Source organism: Bactrocera dorsalis, chromosome 3 (genome assembly GCF_023373825.1).
Source record: "Bactrocera dorsalis isolate Fly_Bdor chromosome 3, ASM2337382v1, whole genome shotgun sequence".
NCBI lineage: Eukaryota > Metazoa > Arthropoda > Insecta > Diptera > Tephritidae > Bactrocera > Bactrocera dorsalis.
Genome location: NC_064305.1, coordinates 54895375 through 54916987, shown reverse-complemented (window position 1 = coordinate 54916987; position 21613 = coordinate 54895375). Strand labels below are relative to the sequence as shown.

At 39.2% G+C, this 21613-nt stretch overlaps 1 protein-coding gene across 2 annotated transcripts in view; it reads right to left on the bottom strand.

The window, feature by feature from the left end:
* Window positions 1–21613, bottom strand: part of LOC105227682 (protein Wnt-2) — a 43116-nt gene continuing 21503 nt past the window's right edge. Inside the window, exons 3-6 of one of the 2 annotated variants that reach the window (XM_011207161.4) lie at window positions 1230–1444; window positions 888–1156; window positions 631–815; window positions 1–573 (exon numbers count right to left, since the gene is read on the bottom strand). In XM_011207161.4, coding sequence (XP_011205463.1) covers window positions 291–573; window positions 631–815; window positions 888–1156; window positions 1230–1444 — 952 coding nt within the window. In that variant the 3' untranslated portion in view covers window positions 1–290. The remainder of the gene's footprint in view (window positions 574–630; window positions 816–887; window positions 1157–1229; window positions 1445–21613) is intronic. The other variant, XM_019990847.3, reaches the window with a different exon arrangement.

The following is a 21613-nucleotide window of genomic DNA, read 5'->3' as shown; positions in this document are numbered from 1 at the left end:
TTCCTTAGATGTCTTTCGATTTCGTTTTTATTCGGGGTGAAATATAAAGGTTGGATACATATATTTCCATTAAAAAAATCATAAATAAATAAGCTTAACAAAATTGTGGGAATAAACCTAGATTCTTACACCTAAATTCTTACTTAGCACTTCTAAGAACTAATAAGCTTATGTCTACAATATACACGCAGGGAATATCTTACAAAGAAACAAATAATTAGCTAACAATGTTATTGCTTTTTATGATATTTTTGTAAAACATAGCCTAAAATGGTATATCTATTAACGGTTTATTTACACGTGAATTCCTCGTAATTTTCCTCGCACACGTCACAGGTCACATCGCAGCACCAACGGAACTTACAACGACACTGTGCTCTTCGTCGTACTTGACGCGTATTATAGCCACGCCCACAGCACAATTTATCACAGCTTTCAGTTCCACTCGAGGTACGATTGCAAACACGACCAGTCGTGCCGAGTATGCCTTGTTGCACATTGCGCTCGCAATAATCCGGCGACTTTTGGAGATAGACCAGCTCCATACGCTTTAGTTCACGGCTACTATTCCTCCTGAAAGGCGAATAACAATAAAGTCATAGGTAATTCATAAAATAAGCAGCCACTTACTCCCTTAATACTTGTTTCAGTCCATTTACGTCTTTAACGTGAACATGTTTTGCTCTTTTGTATTTCCGCATAAGCACCTCGCCGATCTGACGAAAAGGTGGCAGACTTTTCCAACACGTCTTCATCTCACATGAACCACTCACGCCATGACACTTGCACTCCGTCTTTAGCAGATTCTTAACTAACTGAAAAAGAAAATTCGAAAAGAGTAGAAAAATTAGAGTTAGCTCCTAGCCTCGAAGTGCTGAAGTACTCACCCTTCGACCAACGCGATTGTTATGCAGATTCATCAGCGTGCGCGCGTCGCCTTCGATTTCGCGTGCATCAAGAAACTTGCGTGCGAACTTCATGCCAAAATTGATATCGGCCGAACAGCCGCCCCACTTCCAAGACTGCGAGTCACTGTTGGGTTTGTGGCGCATGTCGCAGCCGCACAAAGATATATTGCCACGCGCGCAGGCTGCCGTCACTGAGTGCGCCGCTCCGGCGCTGGCGATGGCATAAGTGAAGGCCGCTTCGCGAGAACCTGTAAGTAAATCACATGGCAGTTTGAAAATGCCTTCCATACAACTTTTAGGTGCGTTGTATCTAGTGTTTACCGACAAACATGACGTGTCCAAAGACACCTTCCTGCCAGACTTGTGAGCAATTCCAACGATGTCCGCGGAACTGGTGCTGACACTCATGCGATCCCATCTGATGACCTTCACCCAACGCGATCAAAGCATCTGGCGACTCACTACACAGCTGCCGTTGTTGTGGGGTTAGACCAGGTATGCGGGAACAGATGGCCGACGTAAAACTGGATACTAATCTAACAGAAATTAAAACAGAAAAGCACACATGTTATTTTCCCGCTTAGAAGTTAGTTATGTACATACAAAGTTATTATTAATTATTTACAGCGCATTAAAAGGAGCGTTTATATCTATTTAAGATGAAAGTGGCTTAACAAAATTTTCTGGTCGTCGTAACCAAAATTTTGACGTTGTTGGAAGCAAAATTTTAATACTATCCAATTTTGTTTCCCTCTTAGATTTGTGGATTATAAAAATTACGTATTAACACTGCGTGGCGCAATCTTTTTTCATCATTCTTTTTCTGACTCACATCTTCAAAAATTGTAAAACACTTTATTAAAATTAACATTATTAAATGAATATATGAGCAGAAATTAGCAAGCCAACTTCAGATTACTTCTAAGCTTTTTCAGTTCGGCCAAACTTCTTCTTAGCCGTTGTGTCATGTGATGGGTTTCGCCGCTTGTAATGTTGTGGCCTCAAACTGCCTCTAGTCATGGCATTGCAGGCACAGGTCATTCAGCGAATAGTGGTATATTTTCCGATTTATCTCCCTATGGAGTGCGGCTTTTTAAGCAAACTCAGAAGGAGGTGCGATTATGCTTGCTGTATTCCCAGCGGCCACTCCTTCGTTGCAACGGAAATAGATTGCGGTGGCTGTAGTACTACTGACAAGCCAGGCCACAGCACACGGGTGTCACAATCCATTAAGACTAGCATCAAAAAAGTGCTGTGCGCACCAACACAGAGAAAGGGGAAGATGAAGAACGGCTTGGTTCTGCGGAGCAGGTAAACAAGGGTACCAACTCTGAAAACAAGAGAGGGCACCGGAAAAAACTAAGTAAGAAGATGCTGAAAACAAATGCGCCATTTAAGACAGCGGTCAGGATATGTAACCAATACCAGGGCAAGTCCACCTTGAAGCTAGAGGAATTAGAGTGGTGATAGACGGCAGGGTTCATTTCGACAGACATAACTGGTGTTGTACCTCGGATCCAGCGTTTGGGAATGTATTGAGGAGCTTATGACTGAAAATAGATAACATTCAATAGGGATGGAATCGAAGGCACCCTCGGAAAACAGGAAGTGGAGGGATGCAGCCGAGAAGCTAAACATCAAGAACGCGGGCACAAAGCGTCAGAATTCAAAGCAGCGACAGCATCTAGTGAAATCTTGAAACGACGTTTGATGGTGGAGCTCATCAACTGCCCTAATCTGCGGGGACAAGTGTCAAGAAGTGGTAGAAAATAGTGAAAATTAAGCCATTAGGAGCCTTTCTTCCGAGGATAAACTACGAGCCAAACCCACCCGTGTCATCATTTAATGGAGCAGAAGAGTTTAGCGGAGTTCAAACCGTTAAAATAAACGAGTTTGTGAGAAAACAAAGAACTGCAGGTTTTGGGCTACAACAGAATTCCGTTGCTGCCTAAGAAGAAGGTAAACAAACTTCGCGTGATAGATGTGAGAATCAGGACGTGCCAACTAGCTGGACAGGAGGTAAATGAGAATGGCGAAATATCTGAACTTTCCGCTATCAAATTTTGAAGTGGTTTGTGGACTGGCGGAATCATCGATCCACATTTCTTCAAAAATGATGTCGATAAGAACGTAACCGTCAATGGCGACCCTTATCACCCCATGATAACCTACTATTTGTTGTTTGAAATTGAAGCTCGTGATCTCGGCTTACGATTTATTTAGATTTGTTTTGAGCTGATTCAGAATAGTATTAAGTCAATAACTCTTCTTGTTCCAATCACCAATCTTCTTTATTCTTATAGCGTCTATGGCCAGTTGATATAGGAACGTATTAAACGCTTCATTCCGACATGATTTAATAGCCCCGGAAATTCTTGCCCAGGCTCATATGCCTATATTCGATTTTAGGCCGTAATTCCTGCTAAATATATTATCTTGCTACCTACCTGCTTAATCCTTTCTCAATATTTAGTTTTCAGTACAGTTTGGTATCGAACTTGAGTCTTAGATATTTTGCTGTGGGAGGAGAGAAATTGTTGTACCACGGAATTAGGGGAGTTGAAATTTAAGTATTTTGGTTTTATCTACTTATATTTGAGACATTAGCTGTTTTTACATACGAAATAGGATATATAAAAGCAGCGGCGAATACTTGAAAAACGTTAGACATTTTTCAAAATTGTACCATTTTTTAAGGTAACTGCAACAATTTTCATAAGAAACAAAACAAAATTCTACTATGAGTACTAATTCCAATGCAATCATTCGTGGTAAGGATCTTAAAAACTTGCGTGAAGACTTTACAAGTAATAAATGACAGTTGTGAGAAAAAAATCAGCAACAACCACGCTTGCTTTGACTTAAGGAAACAATAAATCAAGTATAATTACTAGAAAAACTCACTTTGACATAATTATGATTAGAATTGACTAATCCGAAGTGAAGTAGCATGGTCGGGGGACTGCGCTGTACAGCAACCACCATTTGCATCAGTTGAAACTACAAACACCTACGCAGCTGAAAAATGATTTGTTTGCTTTGATCAAGTATCTCGTAAATCGACCAGTGGCTCGCGGCCAATAATTATTTTTGCAAAACATGAAAAAATGAATTTATATAAATATGAATATATGCACGTATTTGTACAGAATATTCGCGAGCGTATTTTTTTGATATTTCACTTCATTTATTATATGTTCATTTTTGAAAATATGGCAAGCACGACTCATTCCACATACGAGTATATGATTAAGTGTAATTATAATAATCTGAGCCACTAATCTCTGTGTTTACAAAGTACGCGAATGTGAGCAAATGCATGCACCCGACTGCACATATACTCGTACTTAGTATAAAGATACAACAACATGCATATGAGTCCATATAAGCACGTTTTAATATTTGCGTACTGCCAAGTGAGTTTGCCGACAAGCGGTTATGATTGGCTCATAAAATTGTTGTTGTTGTCTTTTTTCAAAGCATCTTTGCCAATGTGACAGCGAATAAATCAGAGCGAGCTTATTGAATGCAAATGACTGAAAGAGCTTGAACAACAACCACAAAGGTTTGCTAATATATGTATACCAAGCGATACAATCTCATACAAATATATATAACACATCTGTGCATATATATATGTATATATTTGTATTTACATACATCTGGTATATGGGCGTTTAGGTCCCTTTGCTTTATCTTTAAAAATTTACTTTACTTTTCTACCTTACCAGCTTATCGCTTGCCATTTAATACTTCCACAACACATGACTCAGAGATATTTGGAGCTGTAATGTAGTATTTGTAACAATGTGGATTACTTGGACTCAACTTGAAACACATGTGACCAGCCACAATATACAGTTTTGATTCGCACACTGGTAGTATCGCGACACTGCCACACCCACCAGTTGTTTTTTTCAAAGACATATTCTACACAAATAGATAGATTCGAGTCTTATATAATGAGTCTTAAAGAAATTATACGATAAATCTCGTCAACTTTCGTATGATAATTCATATTTCATATTATTCTTAGAAAGCATTCTTAATGGTTTTGATTATATTCAATATATCATAAACAGATCAAAAGACTTAGTAACTTACACACCAAAAATTAGATCAAAAGTTGAATTAAGTTTCGTCGTTTTAAGAGAACAGTTGTGACCGTCTTCTAAATATCACACATACTCTCTTACACAGACAACTTCCCTTTCACATTTAGAAATTTCCGAAAAAGTTAGCCCCGATATTTTTCCAAGCATTCGTATGCATACAACAGAAAATTTAAGCAATCTGCTATTATTATGTTATGTTTGAGGATGTTGTTTACCCCAAAAACTAATAAATAATACCACAGTAAAGTAAGTATAAGTACGTATAATCTGCTCAAGTACTAATGTTTTCTAAATCTGGCAAAAACCCCTTGTAAAGGGTGATTTTTTAAGAGCTTGATAACTTTTAAAAAAAAAAAAACGCATAAAATTTGCAAAATCTCATCGGTTCTTTATTTGAAACGTTAGATTGGTTCATGACATTTACTTTTTGAAGATAATTTCATTTAAATGTTGACCGCGGCTGCGTCTTAGGTGGTCCATTCGGAAAGTCCAATTTTGGGCAACTTTTTCGAGCATTTCGGCCGGAATAGCCCGAATTTCTTCGGAAATGTTGTCTTCCAAAGCTGGAATAGTTGCTGGCTTATTTCTGTAGACTTTAGACTTGACGTAGCCCCACAAAAAATAGTCTAAAGGCGCTAAATCGCATGATCTTGGTGGCCAACTTACGGGTCCATTTCTTGAGATGAATTGTTGTCCGAAGTTTTCCCTCAAAATGGCCATAGAATCGCGAGCTGTGTGGCATGTAGCGCCATCTTGTTGAAACCACATGTCAACCAAGTTCAGTTCTTCCATTTTTGGCAACAAAAAGTTTGTTAGCATCGAACGATAGCGATCGCCATTCACCGTAACGTTGCGTCCAACAGCATCTTTGAAAAAATACGGTCCAATGATTCCACCAGCGTACAAACCACACCAAACAGTGCATTTTTCGGGATGCATGGGCAGTTCTTGAACGGCTTCTGGTTGCTCTTCACCCCAAATGCGGCAATTTTGCTTATTTACGTAGCCATTCAACCAGAAATGAGCCTCATCGCTGAACAAAATTTGTCGGACGTAAAGCGCGAAACACATTTCGAACCGAACACTGATTTTGGTAATAAAATTCAATGATTTGCAAGCGTTGCTCGTTAGTAAGTCTATTCATGATGAAATGTCAAAGCATACTGAGCATCTTTCTCTTTGACACCATGTCTGAAATCCCACGTGATCTGTCAAATACTAATGCATGAAAATCCTAACCTCAAAAAAATCACCCGTTATATTTGATGAACCTGCCATATGAAAAGGTTAAAGTGGCTGAAATTAAATGATAACTTCGCCGACCCTTCACATAACGGTTATGTTGAAAAACTAAAAGTGTGATAACTCGCTAAAGTTAATATGTTATACTGTAATGAAGTTAAGTGAACATGTTCTTAATAATTATGTGGTTTATCTGTAAATATAAATCAAAGTGAACAAGACCAACACTCAATTTGCTTCTTTATCTTTCTCAACTGATTCTAGTTAATTTGGGCGCGGTGAATTCAAATCTGTAATCAGTTTGTCTCTATAAGCTCTAGTTTTCATGATATAGCTTTTTTATTTTTTTTTTTCAGGTCATAAGTTAAGTGGAGCGCATACATCTCGGATGGTCTATCCCTTGATTTCAACTTCCGATGACTCGTTCGAACATTTTTGACTGGTAACTAGAGAATGACAGGCGTGATGTTTTGCTCCAAGGAATAAATAGAAGAGGGATTGTTCGCATAGACTTTAGATTTTACATATCCCTAATGGAAAGAGTTCTAACGGTATGATATCACACGATTTTGGTGACCAATCGACCGGCCCGAAACTTGAAATTATCTGCCCACCGAAGTATTCTCTCAATAAACCAAAACCAAATAGTCAGTTATCACAGAGCGATAACGGTCCTCACCGGCTCGAAAACGTCAGATCTTCTTGGAACATTTCAAGACCCCGTAGAGCGAAGTGATGTCGCTTGGGAAAATCGTGTGGCTTCAGTTCTTGCACAAGCTGTATTTCGTACGCTTTCAATTTAAGATCTCGACGTAAAATGCGTCAAGTTGTTTCATACGTCAGTCCGAGTTACTTCGAACGGTGCCGAATCGACTTTCCACGGTCTTCGTGTACACTCTCAGTTACGGCTGCTTTATTTTCTTCACTGTGCGCTGGACGTGGTCTGTTTTTCCTATATAATCCAATAGCGAATATTTTTTACCGAATGTTAATTTTCATAAAAAGTTGAACGATTTGTAAACGTTGTACAGGTGTTAGTCTTTCCGTAATAAAATGCCAAACAATACTGAACAAACAAAAACATGACAGCTTGGCACGACTCTCGTGTGATCTGTCAATAAAAGGCTATTGAAAAAAGTACTTCTACTTTGATCACCCGTTATACACATATGTATATTGGGATCACAGCGTTGAAATCAGCTTTAACCCTTAAATGCATGGTTTTTCCTTTTTAAATACCAAGTGTGTATTTGTAAGTGGCGCGCCAAGCTGTCAAATTATTAAAAATTAAAAAGTGAAATGTCATATCATGAAAGTTTGCATTCAAAAGTCAACACCGATATTCTTAGCACCTAATAAAAGTAAAAAATACTGTGTTTGAGTTACCGTTTATAAATTATGTAAGGAAGAAAACACTGATGTATATATACATCATCATGCATTTAAGGGTTAAAGCTCTTAATTTGACAAATTGGTATTCGCTCCCCAGAGCGCTGAAAGCAGCTTAATTACTTCTAGTGACACTTTAATCTAGATAAGCGGAAATGTTTCTTTCATATGCAAAACATGTCAATGTCTCGACACATTTTAGTCTTCATTGAATTAGTTTTATAATTCCTTATTACAGATACATAATTTTATTAGTTTTATTAGCATTTCGCCTGCAGCCAGGCCAGGCCTTGACAAATGAAAAGGTGCAAAATATTTTATTGTTTTCAAATGAGCATGTAATGTTTAATTATATTCCAGTTTATTCTATAAGAAACCTGTCGGAGTAATTATTATCGCAATTAAAGGTTTACAATCGTATGAATACGGAAATTAACATAAAATATTTTGCACATGACCAATTTATAGAAAAGCAGTTGAAACAACTCAAAAATGCATTGAGGAGTGGGCTCAGGCTGTTTTGAACGTCTCATACCCAGTTATGATATAAGAACATAACACAAATTGTATATGTTCCGAGAAGACTAAATATTTAGGAGCTTTCCGTATACAAAATATTTCCTTTTATTCGGATTATTTATTATGGGGGGCATTCTAGCCGAGAAATTTTAAAAACTAGAATTTAAGATTTTTTTTAGTTCGATAGATTAGATTCTCAAAAATATCTTCCTGAAAGGATTTTTCAAAATTCATATTATTTCCGAAGTTAAAGACGTTTTAGTGTCATTGCAACTGGACCGACCTAACGGACATTTGGAACAATAAGCGACTTAACGTAAAACTTTAAAAGAGCTTTTCTCTAAACCCATTTTTTCTATACAGTTGAGCAGTTGAAACAATATCTCAAGTTCTAATCAGGCGATTTACTTGAAATACGACACGAAAAAAATTCGACAAAATAAAAAAAAAAAAATGTAAAAAAGTCGATCTTTAGTTCAGAGTAGCCAACATTTGATGAATTTTTTTTTTAAGTTTGCAGATTCTTGAAGCAGAGACATTCGTATTAATGAAGAACCCATCATTATTTAATTTTTTAGATGGCTCGAATTTCGGGTTTCTAAACTAAAACACTTCCTTATGATTAACAAATGTGGGTCACATTTTTTTGCTCAAAGCTCAAAAATAGGAGGAGATGAAATGTTGAAAATAGATATTCCGTGTTAGATTTCGAGGCTAATGTTGATATTGGTTTTAAAGTCTGGTTCCAAAACAGACGAAATTATCTGCGACTTCAAAGTTATGACTGTCAACAGTGACATGAGAGCCAAGTCGCGAGTGCGACGACTGTGTGTTTGACCTTCTCTATTCATATCTTATCTTAATTGGCGTAGACACCGCTTACGCGTTTATAGCCGAAGTTTTCATTGGGTGTTTTTTACGTGGCGGGTCCCAAGCCAAGCGCACAACCCTATGTAGGGGATGTTTCGCCTCCTCACTTTAGCTTGCCTTAAAACGGATGTTCTTAGGCTACATAGAGGATACTTGGCCAAAGACCGGAAGTCGAGAGCTGCTTCAGCCATATGTTAAAGAATCGTTTCTGGCTACTGCCGAGTGAATGGCAGTCAGAGAACTTTCCTCACTTGCGTGGGCTTCTACACATGACTCCATCCTCCTATTCATATCTGCAGCTCGAAATATTTTATACAGGAATAGAGTGAAGAAGTCGCACAAAGGTAGTCGCCTTATCTGAAACTTCGTTTGGTATCAAATGTTCAGATGGGTCTTTCCGTTTTTGGTATTGCTCAACGCTGCAATATTTGAATAGCTCAGCCGGCAAACCGTCGGCGTCGCCACTTTGTTGCTCTTCAGACAGGTAATTGCTATTAGAACTTCTCATGGTCGGACAATGGAACGTCCGCTCCATCGTCATCGATTAGGGAATCGGGTTCATCGTTGCCTGGTGTAATGATTTCACTGCCATTCAACATGTTAGAGTAGTGTTCCATCCATAATTTCAGTATGCTCTGAACATCAGTCACCAGATCACTTCTGGGGCTTCTACAAGAGTATGCTCCGGTCTTGATAGTCCTAAAGGGGGGCGAGGGTAAGGTTTTCATGGTAAAAAATGTTTTTTTTTGCGAATTTTTTCTTAAATATGGATTGAGTCGTCTTATTCGGAGCTTTTGTACATTATTGAGCATACTTTTGACAATGGGGGGTAATCGTTTCCTTTGTAACTTTTTTAGTTTATAAATTTTAGACGCGTTTTTCTCAAAACTACCGTCCGTGTTCACTGTCATTTCTAAACTGCTTGACCGATTCATTTCAAACTTTGTACGCATTTCTGACATACAAAATACCTCCCTCCATCCTTTAGTAATTTTTGTTTTTTACATTAAGGGTGTTTACCACCCACAAGATGGCGGAATTTTTTAGTGGAAAATAGCAGTAAAAAACTACCGTGTAACGACTAACTATTTAACAAAGTTGGTCTGAATACTCCTATTATGTATCAAATTCAAAAATTAGTCAAGTAGGCCCTAAGGTATGGGATTTCTTTGCTCAATTTCGACACCGGCTCCTATAAATATGTCTGTGTCTGTGAAATCTAATGTTTATGGCGTACTTATTTAACACGGTTTTAACAATACCGTTATGTGAAGAGTGGCTAGGGTTAGGGTTCGATTTTACCTTATATGTACATTAAACTAGTTAAAGGGCGGAACACTAAAATTTTTAAAAATATCAAACCACAGATGTTCCGAATCCGTCCATCTCCGGCACCAACCTTCTCATGGCGCCAGGAAACAATTTGTTGGCATCGTTACCTAGGACAATAGGCCTTGTCAAATTCGGTAAAAATATTTCTATTTATAAACAAAAAAGTTGCGAACTTAACTTCAGATTGATCGAACAGTTTGTATGGCAGCTATGTGCTATATTTGTCCGATATTGTCGGTTCCGACAAATGAGCATCTCCTTAGCGAGAAAAGGACGTTTGCCAAATTCTAGATAGTTATCTCAAATACTGAGGGACGAGTTTGTGTACAGACAGATGGATAGCTTGTCACGCTGATCATTTATATATATATATTTTTATAGGGCCTCCGACGTTTTCTTTTTATTGTTATAAACTTCGTTGCAAACTAAATTTTCCTTGTTCAAGATACAAAAATACAGTTTGACTACGATTTGAAGAAGTGATAATGGAAATGCCAGTTCTCCTTACGCAGGGCCAAAACCATTTTCGTAGAACAAAAGGGCTCTAGCTCTAAGATCGAAATTATTCTTAACTGGCATTCGTAAGTAAGAGAGCGAACAACGTAATTAGCAGAATTCGCAGAAACTTAAGTTGCTGAAGCAAAGTTGCAAGATAGAGTCGTTTAAAGCTCAACATTTAGTATACGAGTATGATTCACAAGTCATGACCCGGTGCATGTGAAATTGTTATGTCTTTTTGAAATAGCAAGTGGTATAGCAGTACTTTACGAATGCCCATATGTATATGCACTTCACTCTTCGCTGTGCTGTTGCGGCGCAAATTTTGCGCTTTGCATTCTTTATCAGTCAGATGGGAACGTGGGTTCATATCGGCTGATAAAGAAAACAAGTCGAACTCATGTTCAATGCATTTAACTGTATTTTAATTCCGAAATTCAACAAGTTAGCCCACCAATCATTTGAAAAATATTAATTTAATTTATAACATTTTCCGAACATTCGCAACGAAGGCGATTAGCACATACATACCACATTACATGACCATGCACTTATGTATGTGTGTGTGTGTGTGCTTGCAGGTTTGTATTGAGATCAAGAAAAAGCGACACAAAATCCCACACATGGTCACCCCAATGCTCCACATAGCTCCACATTGCCACACATTCGCACGAGCTCACGACTTTTATTGGAGATGTGGGCATTTTCGCGATTGCATTCATGCCTCCATACCGTACAGGTACATATGTAAGTGCCGTGTAGGTAATTATTGTCGTTATACATACCATATGTATGTATGTGCATGCGTATGTGTGTACATGATGTCTTACAAGCCGTTTGGCGATCGCAATCGATGTCTCAGCGGTTGTTAACATTCTTGTAAATTATGTTGAATTACTGGACTGGCGCGCATTGTCAGCAGCTCGTATCAAAAGCACACATTGCACACGCTCATACGCTGCGCTATGCTCGGCCATGTGGCCAGTGTACGCCGGTAAGTGCCCAAGGGCCGCGGGCCTTACGCGTACCTCACCACTGCATAAGCTGGGAAGGCCATGAGCCACCGTGCTCACCGCAAGAAATAAAGTGCTTGCAATTAAAATTACCAGCCTTACGTAAACCGCTGTTTAAGGGGTTTCGCCCTACCTTCGCCCGGCCTCTTGCCTCCTGCCTTCCGTGGTCGTTTGTGCGCGATGCTGCATGCCCTTACACGTTAATTCACATCGCTTTTGATTCACTTTTTTGCTTTATTTCATTTACTTTTATTTCATATTATTTGTGTGCTTTTTGTTTTTCTTCGTTTTTACTGTTTTTGTTGCGCCTCACTTAAGCCAACTGCAGGCCCAGCGTAACTGCCGCGCCGCCGAGCTCAGTTGCTGCGACCACTGCCGTATTATTGACCGTATTCATTATGTGTTTTAACCTGTCATTAAATAGCCTCGGGCATGGCTCTTCCTTTTTTCACCGTTCTGTCACTACTTCTTCGCCGTTTGCCCCTGTTCGCTTCCTCATTGCACTCTTTTTTGCCGCTGGAGTTGTTGATGGCAGCGTGTTACCGCTGCATATTGCTTTTTATGCCCTTTTTTTTTATTCTCTATCATTATACGCTCGCCTCGGCTGTTTCTCATTGTTATTGTGCAAATTGGTAGTAAAGTAATAATTGGTTTAAGGTTTAATGCCAAATTCCGTTTGCTAGCCACTGTATTTATTTGTATGTATGTACCGTACTGACGGGACCATGGGTTCGATCACAAAGGGCTCCCTCTAGCAGCACCCTTTATACTGTGACTGCGGTTGTGCGGACAATCGTTTCACTCTATGGTCGATTCTGGTAAAAAGAGGTTCATACATACTTATGTAAAAGAGGAAAGAGGATCCTTAGTAAATGAAATTATAAGTGTCAGATGTACATATGTATATCAAAAGCAAATATTCATTTCGATTCCTTAGTAATCTGCAGAAAGTATATCCACAAATTCATTTCATCACTAACAGTTCTAGATTCTCACTAAAGATCTAAACAATTTTTTCGGAGGTTATATTATTACCTGAAGCAATAATCCATGTAAAATTTCGTGAAGATACCACGTCGAATGTGAAAGTTTTCCATACAAGCCGTTGATTCCGATCGTTCGGTTTGTATGGCAGCTATATGCTATAGTGAGCCGATCTGAACAGTTTCTTCCGATATTACATCATTTCTATGAACAATAACTCACAAATTTTGTGAAGATACATTGTGAAATTCATTTGTATGGCAGCTATATGTTATAGTGGTCTGATATCGGCATTCCGACAAATGAGCAGCTTCTTGGACAGAAAATGACGTTTGCAAAATTTTAAAATGATATCTTAGAAAATGAGGGACTAGTTCATATATTTATCAGGCAGACGGACAGACAAACAGACGGCCATGGCAAAATCGACTCAGCTCAACATATTGATCACTTTATACTCTATAGGGTCTCCGACGCTTCTTTCTGGGTGTTACAAACTTAATGGCAAACTAAATACACCCTGTTGAGGGTATAAAATCCGAAAATAATAATCTCTTCCAGATATCTATTACTCGAGCTCTGAGTTATCTTTCTTTTTGCAAGGAAATAAGGCGCTATACTACATAGTTCTGCCGATTCGATATTAGACGCGCTAGACGTCTAGTGATGTAAATCTTAAGAAAGCTCTTGAAAGCACAGAAGAAAAGAAGACGCAAACAATAAAAATTGAAAGCAAAAAGTATTTTTTTGAAAATGCTGCTGGCATTCATTTCTATAATTGGACAAATTAGAAGCTATTCGAATTTTGGTGTTTTAGAGACGTCAATAGTAAACGAATTGTCATGACCAATACAATAGTAATTAGTTTATAGTTTTTAAACAGCAGTTTTTCTTTAAAAATATCCGACAATTATGAAAATCTGTGTTGATATAATATCGCTTATAATTTCAAACTTCGCAGCTGAACAGTGAGACAGTATCCAGCATATCCCAAAATCATCTTCCTGGTCCCATTACAATTCCTTTTTTAATGTGTCAATCATTGTTTGGTTACGCAACCGAGTCGAATGACCGACCAATTGAGGATTAGCTGCTTCTTTGTCGCGTTATCAAGTAGATTTTAAATATCGCCTGAGTGATTGGCATTGCTGAAGCGCTCAGACAAGCAGCGCTGTAGACGTTGCCGGTGGCAACTCAGCAAATTATAACAGTATAATCATTATGCAGCGTGACCGTCATGCCCTCAAACTTTTTGTCAGACCTAGTCGAGCAGTTTTTCATTGCTACCTACATTACCGATGACGAGACAATAGCAACCCTCCCGAACTCCATGATCATTGCCGACTACGAAGAGACCAGACGAAATGCATGACTGACCAGCGTTATGGTATTTGTCTGTCATTGTCTCCGACTGTCGCGAAAAGTGTTCCTGCTTTTCACTTATTTACCGTTATTTACCGTTATTCACCTTTTTGCCGTGTTTACTGCAATTCAGCGTTGTTGTCACCCACCCCCCGTACCCGCCAGTGGCAGGTCTAGCATGAATTGCATGTCATGTCCATCGTTCATCATACGTTTACTCGCTTTTTCTGCAATAATATTTTTTCCGCGTTTTGCACTTCATATCTCGGCTTGTTGATCGTTAGTTGCCGGCGTCGTGGACGTCATCGTTGACACGGACGTGAATGTGAATGCGGACGCAGAGCAAACCCTGTCATCATTAGTGGCGTTTTTACGCTCATATCCGTTCTTCTCACTTCACAGATTTCTCCGCCCTGCCGACCATTGTTGTACCCCACATTCCTATCCACGACCATCACAACAAAAACTCGCATAATATTTAATTGTTCATCTCCACAACTCAACTAGAACTCGACTCGACTCACATGCGCTGACAAATTCACAAATTCAATGAATGGAAACAAAAACGAAAACAAACACGAAAACACAACAAATAATGGAAAATATATGCAAGTCGGCCTGTACATACCCGTTGTGTAATGCATTAAATAAACAAATGGGAAATAAATAAATTGCGAAACAATGAGCCGGCGCGCGTAAGCGTGAAATTGAAATCAAACCTTCGACGCTGATGAAGTGCGCACAGCCGGGCACATGGCTGGAAGCCTCTGGATAGTGAGGCTCAATTGTTCTTTGGCGGAGCGGAAGTCAACGGATGTACTGGTATTGAGTGTACCTATCAACGTTTCGATCATCACTTCTCGGCGCAAATGAGCCTTTCCTTAGAGAGAAAAGGACGTTTGCAAAACTCTAGATATTTATCTCAAACTGAGGGACGAGTTTGTGTATATACAGACAGAGCTTGTCACGCTGATCATTTATATATGTATATTTCTTATAGGGCCTCCGACGTTTTCCTTTTTATTGTTATAAACTTCGTTGCAAACTAAATTTTCCTTGTTCAAGATACAAAAATACACTTTGACTACGATTTGAAGAAGTGATAATGGAAATGCCAGTTCTTCTTACGCAGGGCCAAAACCACTTTCGTAGAACAAAAGGGCTCTAGCTGTATGATCGAAATTATTCTTAACTGGCATTCGTAAGTAAGAGTCGTTATTTCCAGCATTCGCAGAAACTTAAGTTACTGAAGCAAAGATGCAAGATAGAGTCTTTTAAAGCTCAACATTCAGTATATGATTCACAAGTCATGACCCGGTGCATGTGAAATTGTTATGTCTTTTTGAAATAGCAAGTGGTATAGCGGTACTTTACGAATGCATAATGGCTATGTACGTATGTGTATGTAAATACAAACATTACCCACTTCACTCTTCGCTGTGCTGTTGCGGCGCAAATTTTGCGCTTTGCATTCTTTATCAGTCAGATGCGAACGTGGGTTCATATCGGCTGATAAAGAAAACAAGTCGAACTCATGTTCAATGCATTTAACTGTATTTTAATTCCGAAATTCAACAAGTTAGCCCACCAATCATTTGAAAAATATTAATTTAATTTATAACATTTTCCGAACATTCGCAACGATGGCGATTAGCACATACATACCACATTACATGACCATGCACATATGTATGTGTGTGTGTTTTCGCTTGCATCCATTTGGCAGTGAGTGTTTGCAGGCTTGTATTGAGATCAAGAAAAAGCGACACAAAATCCCACACATGGTCACCCCAATGCTCCACATAGCTCCACATTGCCACACATTCGCACGAGCTCACGACTTTTATTGGAGATGTGGGCATTTTCGCGATTGCATTCATGCCTCCATACCGTACAGGTACATATGTAAGTGCCGTGTAGGTAATTATTGTCGTTATATATACCATATGTATGTATGTGCATGCGTATGTGTGTACATGATGTCTTACAAGCCGTTTGGCGATCGCAATCGATGTCTCAGCGGTTGTTAACATTCTTGTAAATTATGTTGAATTACTGGACTGGCGCGCATTGTCAGCAGCTCGTATCAAAAGCACACATTGCACACGCTCATACGCTGCGCTATGCTCGGCCATGTGGCCAGTGTACGCCGGTAAGTGCCCAAGGGCCGCGGGCCTTACGCGTACCTCACCACTGCATAAGCTTGGAAGGCCATGAGCCACCGTGCTCACCGCAAGAAATAAAGTGCTTGCAATTAAAATTACCAGCCTTAAGTAAACCGCTGTTTAAGGGGTTTCGCCCTACCTTCGCCCGGCCTCTTGCCTCCTGCCTTCCGTGGTGGTTTGTGCGCGATGCTACATGCCCTTACACGTTAATTCACATCGCTTTTGATTCACTTTTTTGCTTTATTTCATTTACTTTTATTTCATATTATTTGTGTGCATTTTGTTTTTCTTCGTTTTTACTGTTTTTGTTGCGCCTCACTTAAGCCAACTGCAGGCCCAGCGTAACTGCCGCGCCGCCGAGCTCAGTTGCTGCGGCCACTGCCGTATTATTGACCGTATTCATTATGTGTTTTAACCTGTCATTAAATAGCCTCGGGCATGGCTCTTCCTTTTTTCACCGTTCTGTCACTACTTCTTCGCCATTTGCCCCTGTTCGTTTCCTCATTGCACTCTTTTTTGCCGCTGGAGTTGTTGATGGCAGCGTGTTACCGCTGCATATTGCTTTTTATGCCCTTGTTGCTTTTTTATTCTCTATCATTATACGCTCGCCTCGGCTGTTCCTCATTGTTATTGTGCAAATTGGTAGTAAAGTAATAATTGGTTTAAGGTTTAATGCCAAATTCCGTTTGCTAGCCACTGTATTTATTTGTATGTATGTACCGTATTGACGGGACCGTGGGTTCGATTACAAAGGGCTCCAGCAGCAACCTTTATACTGTGATTGCGGTCGTGCGGACAATCGTTCCACTCTATGGTCAATTCTGGTAAAAAGAAGTTCATACATACTTATGCAAAAGACAAAAGAGGATCCTTAGTAAATGAATTTATAAGTCTCAGATGTACATATATCAAAAGCAAATATTCATTTCGATTCCTCAGTAATCTGCAGAAAGTATATCCACAAATTCATCACTAACAGTTCTAGATTCTCACTAAAGATCTAAACAATTTTTTCGGAGGGTATATTATTACCTTAAGCAGTAATTTATGTCAAATTTCGTGGAGATACCACGCCAAACGCAAAAGTATCATACAAGCCGATGATTCCGATCGTTCAGTTTGTATAGCAGCTATATGCTATAGTGAGCTCATTATTATCTTAGAAAATAACCTGTGCCAACTTTTGTGAAGATACATTGTGAAATTCATTTGTATGGCAGCTATATGTTATAGTGGTCTGATATCGGCATTCCGACAAATGAGCAGCTTCTTGGACAGAAAATGACGTTTGAAAAATTTTTAAATGATATCTTAGAAAATGAGTGACTAGTTTAGCTCAACATTCGCTTCCTTCTTGATGTTACAAACTTCGTGGCAAACTTAATGAGGGTATAAAGTCGGTAAACCGAGTCTTCTTTCTCCCAGTTATCTATTACCCGAGCTCTGAGTTATCTTTCTTTTTTCAAAAAAGTAAAGGGCTATACTACTTAGTTCTGCCGATTCGATATTAGACGCGCTAGTCTCTAGTGATGTAAATCTTAAGAAAGCTCTAGAAAGCACAGAAGAAAAGAAGACGCAAACAATAAAAATTGAAAGTAAAAAGTATTTTTTTGAAAATGCGCTGGCATTAATTTCTATAATTGGACAAATTAGAAGCTATTCGAATTTTGGTGTTTTAGAGACGTCAATAGTAAATGGATTGCCATGACCGATACAATAGTAATTTGTTTATAGTTTTTAAAACAGCAACTTTTCCTTGAATGTATGCGATAATTATTAAAATCTGTGTTAATATAGTTATATTATATTTTCAAACTTCGCAGCTGAACAGTGAGACAGTATCCAGCATATACCAAAATCATCTTCCTGGTCCCATTACATTTCCTTTTTTAAGTGTCAATCATTGTTTGGTTGCGCAACCGAGCCGAATGACCGACCAATTGACGATTAGCTGCTTCTTTGTCGCGTTATCAAGTACATTTTAAATATCGCCTGAGTGATTGGCATTGCTGAAGCGCTCAGACAAGCAGCGCTGTAGACGCTACCGCTTGCAACTCAGCAAATTATAACAGTATAATCATTATGCAGCGTGACCGTCATGCCCTCAAACTTTTTGTCAGACCTAGTCGAGCAGTTTTTCATTGCTACCTTCATTACCGATGACGAGACAATAGCAACCCTCCCGAACTCCATGATCATTGCCGACTACGAAGAGACCAGACGAAATGCATGACTGACCAGCGTTATGGTATTTGTCTGTCATTGTCTCCGACTGTCGCGAAAAGTGTTCCTGCTTTTCACTTATTTACCGTTATTCACCTTTTTGCCGTGTTTACTGCAATTCAGCGCTGTTGTCACCCACCCCCCGTACCCGCCAGTGTAAGGTCTAGCATGAATTGCATGTCATGTCCATCGTTCATCATACGTTTACTCGCTTTTTCTGCAATAATATTTTTTCCGCTTTTTGCACTTCATATCTCGGCTTGTTGATCGTTAGTTGCCGGCGTCGTGGACGTCATCGTTGACACGGACGTGAATGTGAATGCGGACGCAGAGCAAACCCTGTCATCATTAGTGGCGTTTTTACGCTCATATCCGTTCTTCTCACTTCACAGATTTCTCTGCCCTGCCGACCATTGTTGTACCCCACATTCCTACCCACGACCATCACAACAAAAAACTCGCATAATATTTAATTGTTCATCTCCACAACTCAACTAGAACTCGACTCGACTCACATGCGCTGACAAATTCACAAATTCAATGAATGGAAACAAAAACGAAAACAAACACGAAAACACAACAAATAATGGAAAATATATGCAAGTCGGCCTGTACATACCCGTTGTGTAATGCATTAAATAAACAAATGGGAAATAAATAAATTGCGAAACAATGAGCCGGCGCGCGTAAGCGTGAAATTGAAATCAAACCTTCGACGCTGATGAAGTGCGCACAGCCGGGCACATGGCTGGAAGCCTCTGGATAATGAGGCTCAATTGTTCTTTGGCGGAGCGGAAGTCAACCGATGTACTGGTATTGAGTGTACCTATCAACGTTTCGATCATCACTTCTCGGCGCTTGATGGATTATTGCGAAAAGCGTTTGGAGTTAAGGTAGAGACATTCCGTAAATAGAATTCGCATAAACTTTCAGTCGTGGTTTGAAATATGACCTGTCTTTCACCTTTCAGCTATCATAACTTTCCAATATTTCATTATCTAATCTTTGCAACGATACCACTTTGGATTGTATTTCGAAATTTCGAAGTAATTACTGGTCCACTATGTCCCAGAGGACCTAAAATAATATGAGTTCTTAGTTACTGTCAGTCAATAAAGTTATGGCAGTACCTCAGGGTATACAAGTCGAAAATTTCGGTATTGTTTTATTTAATAATTCCATCGTCCATGCTAAATGTCAAGACTCTTAATAGTTTTGTGATTTACGGCAATAAAGCTAACTCTGCTTTAATTGGGATGTCGGCGTGGTGACAGGTTGACTTCTTCATTTACCAAGTGGCTAGAGCATCGAGTTGTTTCTTTGAGAGCGTTAATTTGGTTCATTTATTCCTAGCCCACAAAAGATACATCTATACATTTCACTTTTATCGGGCAATTGATGCGTGAGAGAGGTATATCAATTTGAGAGATCTGCTTTCTTGAAGTTTTGAATGGAAATTTATAAACGAAAAATGTATGTGATACAAGAAAAAAGCGTGAGTGTTATTCGGGTTCTACCGCAGGTGAAGCAAGCATTCGTTAAAAGTGGGTCAAATTCAGTACAGACCGAAGACGGCGAACTCAGCCAACATCAAAATTATTTTGAATTAAAATAAAATAATATTGATCGAAATGAAAATGCGAAAGTTCTTTGCAAAATCGATGCCACGCGAGCTCACAAATCCTATAATAAAATCCGCAAATCCGCATCACTAAGAATGTTATGGCGAAAATCACACTCATCTACTGGAGTCTCAGAATCTGGTACTATGGGCTACTATTCCTGTAGTTAGTCTTCAACAAAATTATCGTCGAAATGAAATTTTGCGACGTCATAGCGGGCATATTGTTAGACTCAACCTTCTTAATGAACTCGGGCCTAATTGGCAATCCGAATAAGAAAGGGATGAGGATTTAAGCCCAACGTTTTTAAAAAGAATAGATCAATGGTTCTGTGATCAACAGTTCCAACGGCGATTTTTACAAATTCAACAACAGATCCAAGCGTGAAAAAGGAACAGGAAGATTTCGTCTATAGTAAACCATGCGCAGAAGGTATTATTAAACTAAATGGTTACAATTTAGTGTTTCAGTTCGAAATTATTGACAAAATAGAAGTTGACATGTACGCTTCTTCTCTTCCTTCTAGAGGATAGCCAAGCAGTGATTGAAACTATCGACAAAGCCAAGACTAAGGCTCGCTGCCTCAGATTATGCATGCACCTAGACTCTCAGTAGGTAATTCGTTAATTCGGAAGATATTATCTGGGTACCGAATCGTATAGGAATAGAAGAAAACGAAAAGGCAGACGAGTTGACACGCTCGGGAGCAGCTCGGAACAAAATTCACTTAGGCTGCCCATTCAGACCATTCAGGTCCTTCAAGGGTTATTTAAAACAAAAGATCCTAAGGAAACAAAGTAGATCTTGAAACACAAAACATACCACGAAGTTACTGACAGACCATACAACTTTTACTTCAAAGGAACTTCTCCTTCTACTAAGTTCGCTTATTGTAAGGATCATCACAGGGCACCTACGCTCAACATCTCACTTTAAGAAAATTAGATAAATGGATTCGGCGCAGGATGATGAGACGCTTGAGCATTATCTTCGCAAGTGTATAGCCTAAAGCCGGATGAGTTAAGATCTTCCACGGCTTCCCTTCTCCAATTTCAGACACATTGGGCAAGTTGGGTATAAAAGTTGGTTTTATATCAAATCCACTGAGTGGCTGGGTAAAAGTTAATTTGATTATCATTCGAGAAAACAATGGGCCTAAATATAAATGTTAGTCCGACCGATTGCCGTCTGGGGCTAGCGCAATTTTCGAGCTGATCCGAATGTTCGAGCTGCATGAATATATGTATGTATGTACGTCTAAAGAAAATTCGTTAAAGAACAGACGATTTAAACAGCTTTAGTCACGCAGTCGTGCTTCCGAAATAAAAATAAGGTACTTTTACTGCTTTGGCTCTTCTCTGCCACGAACCG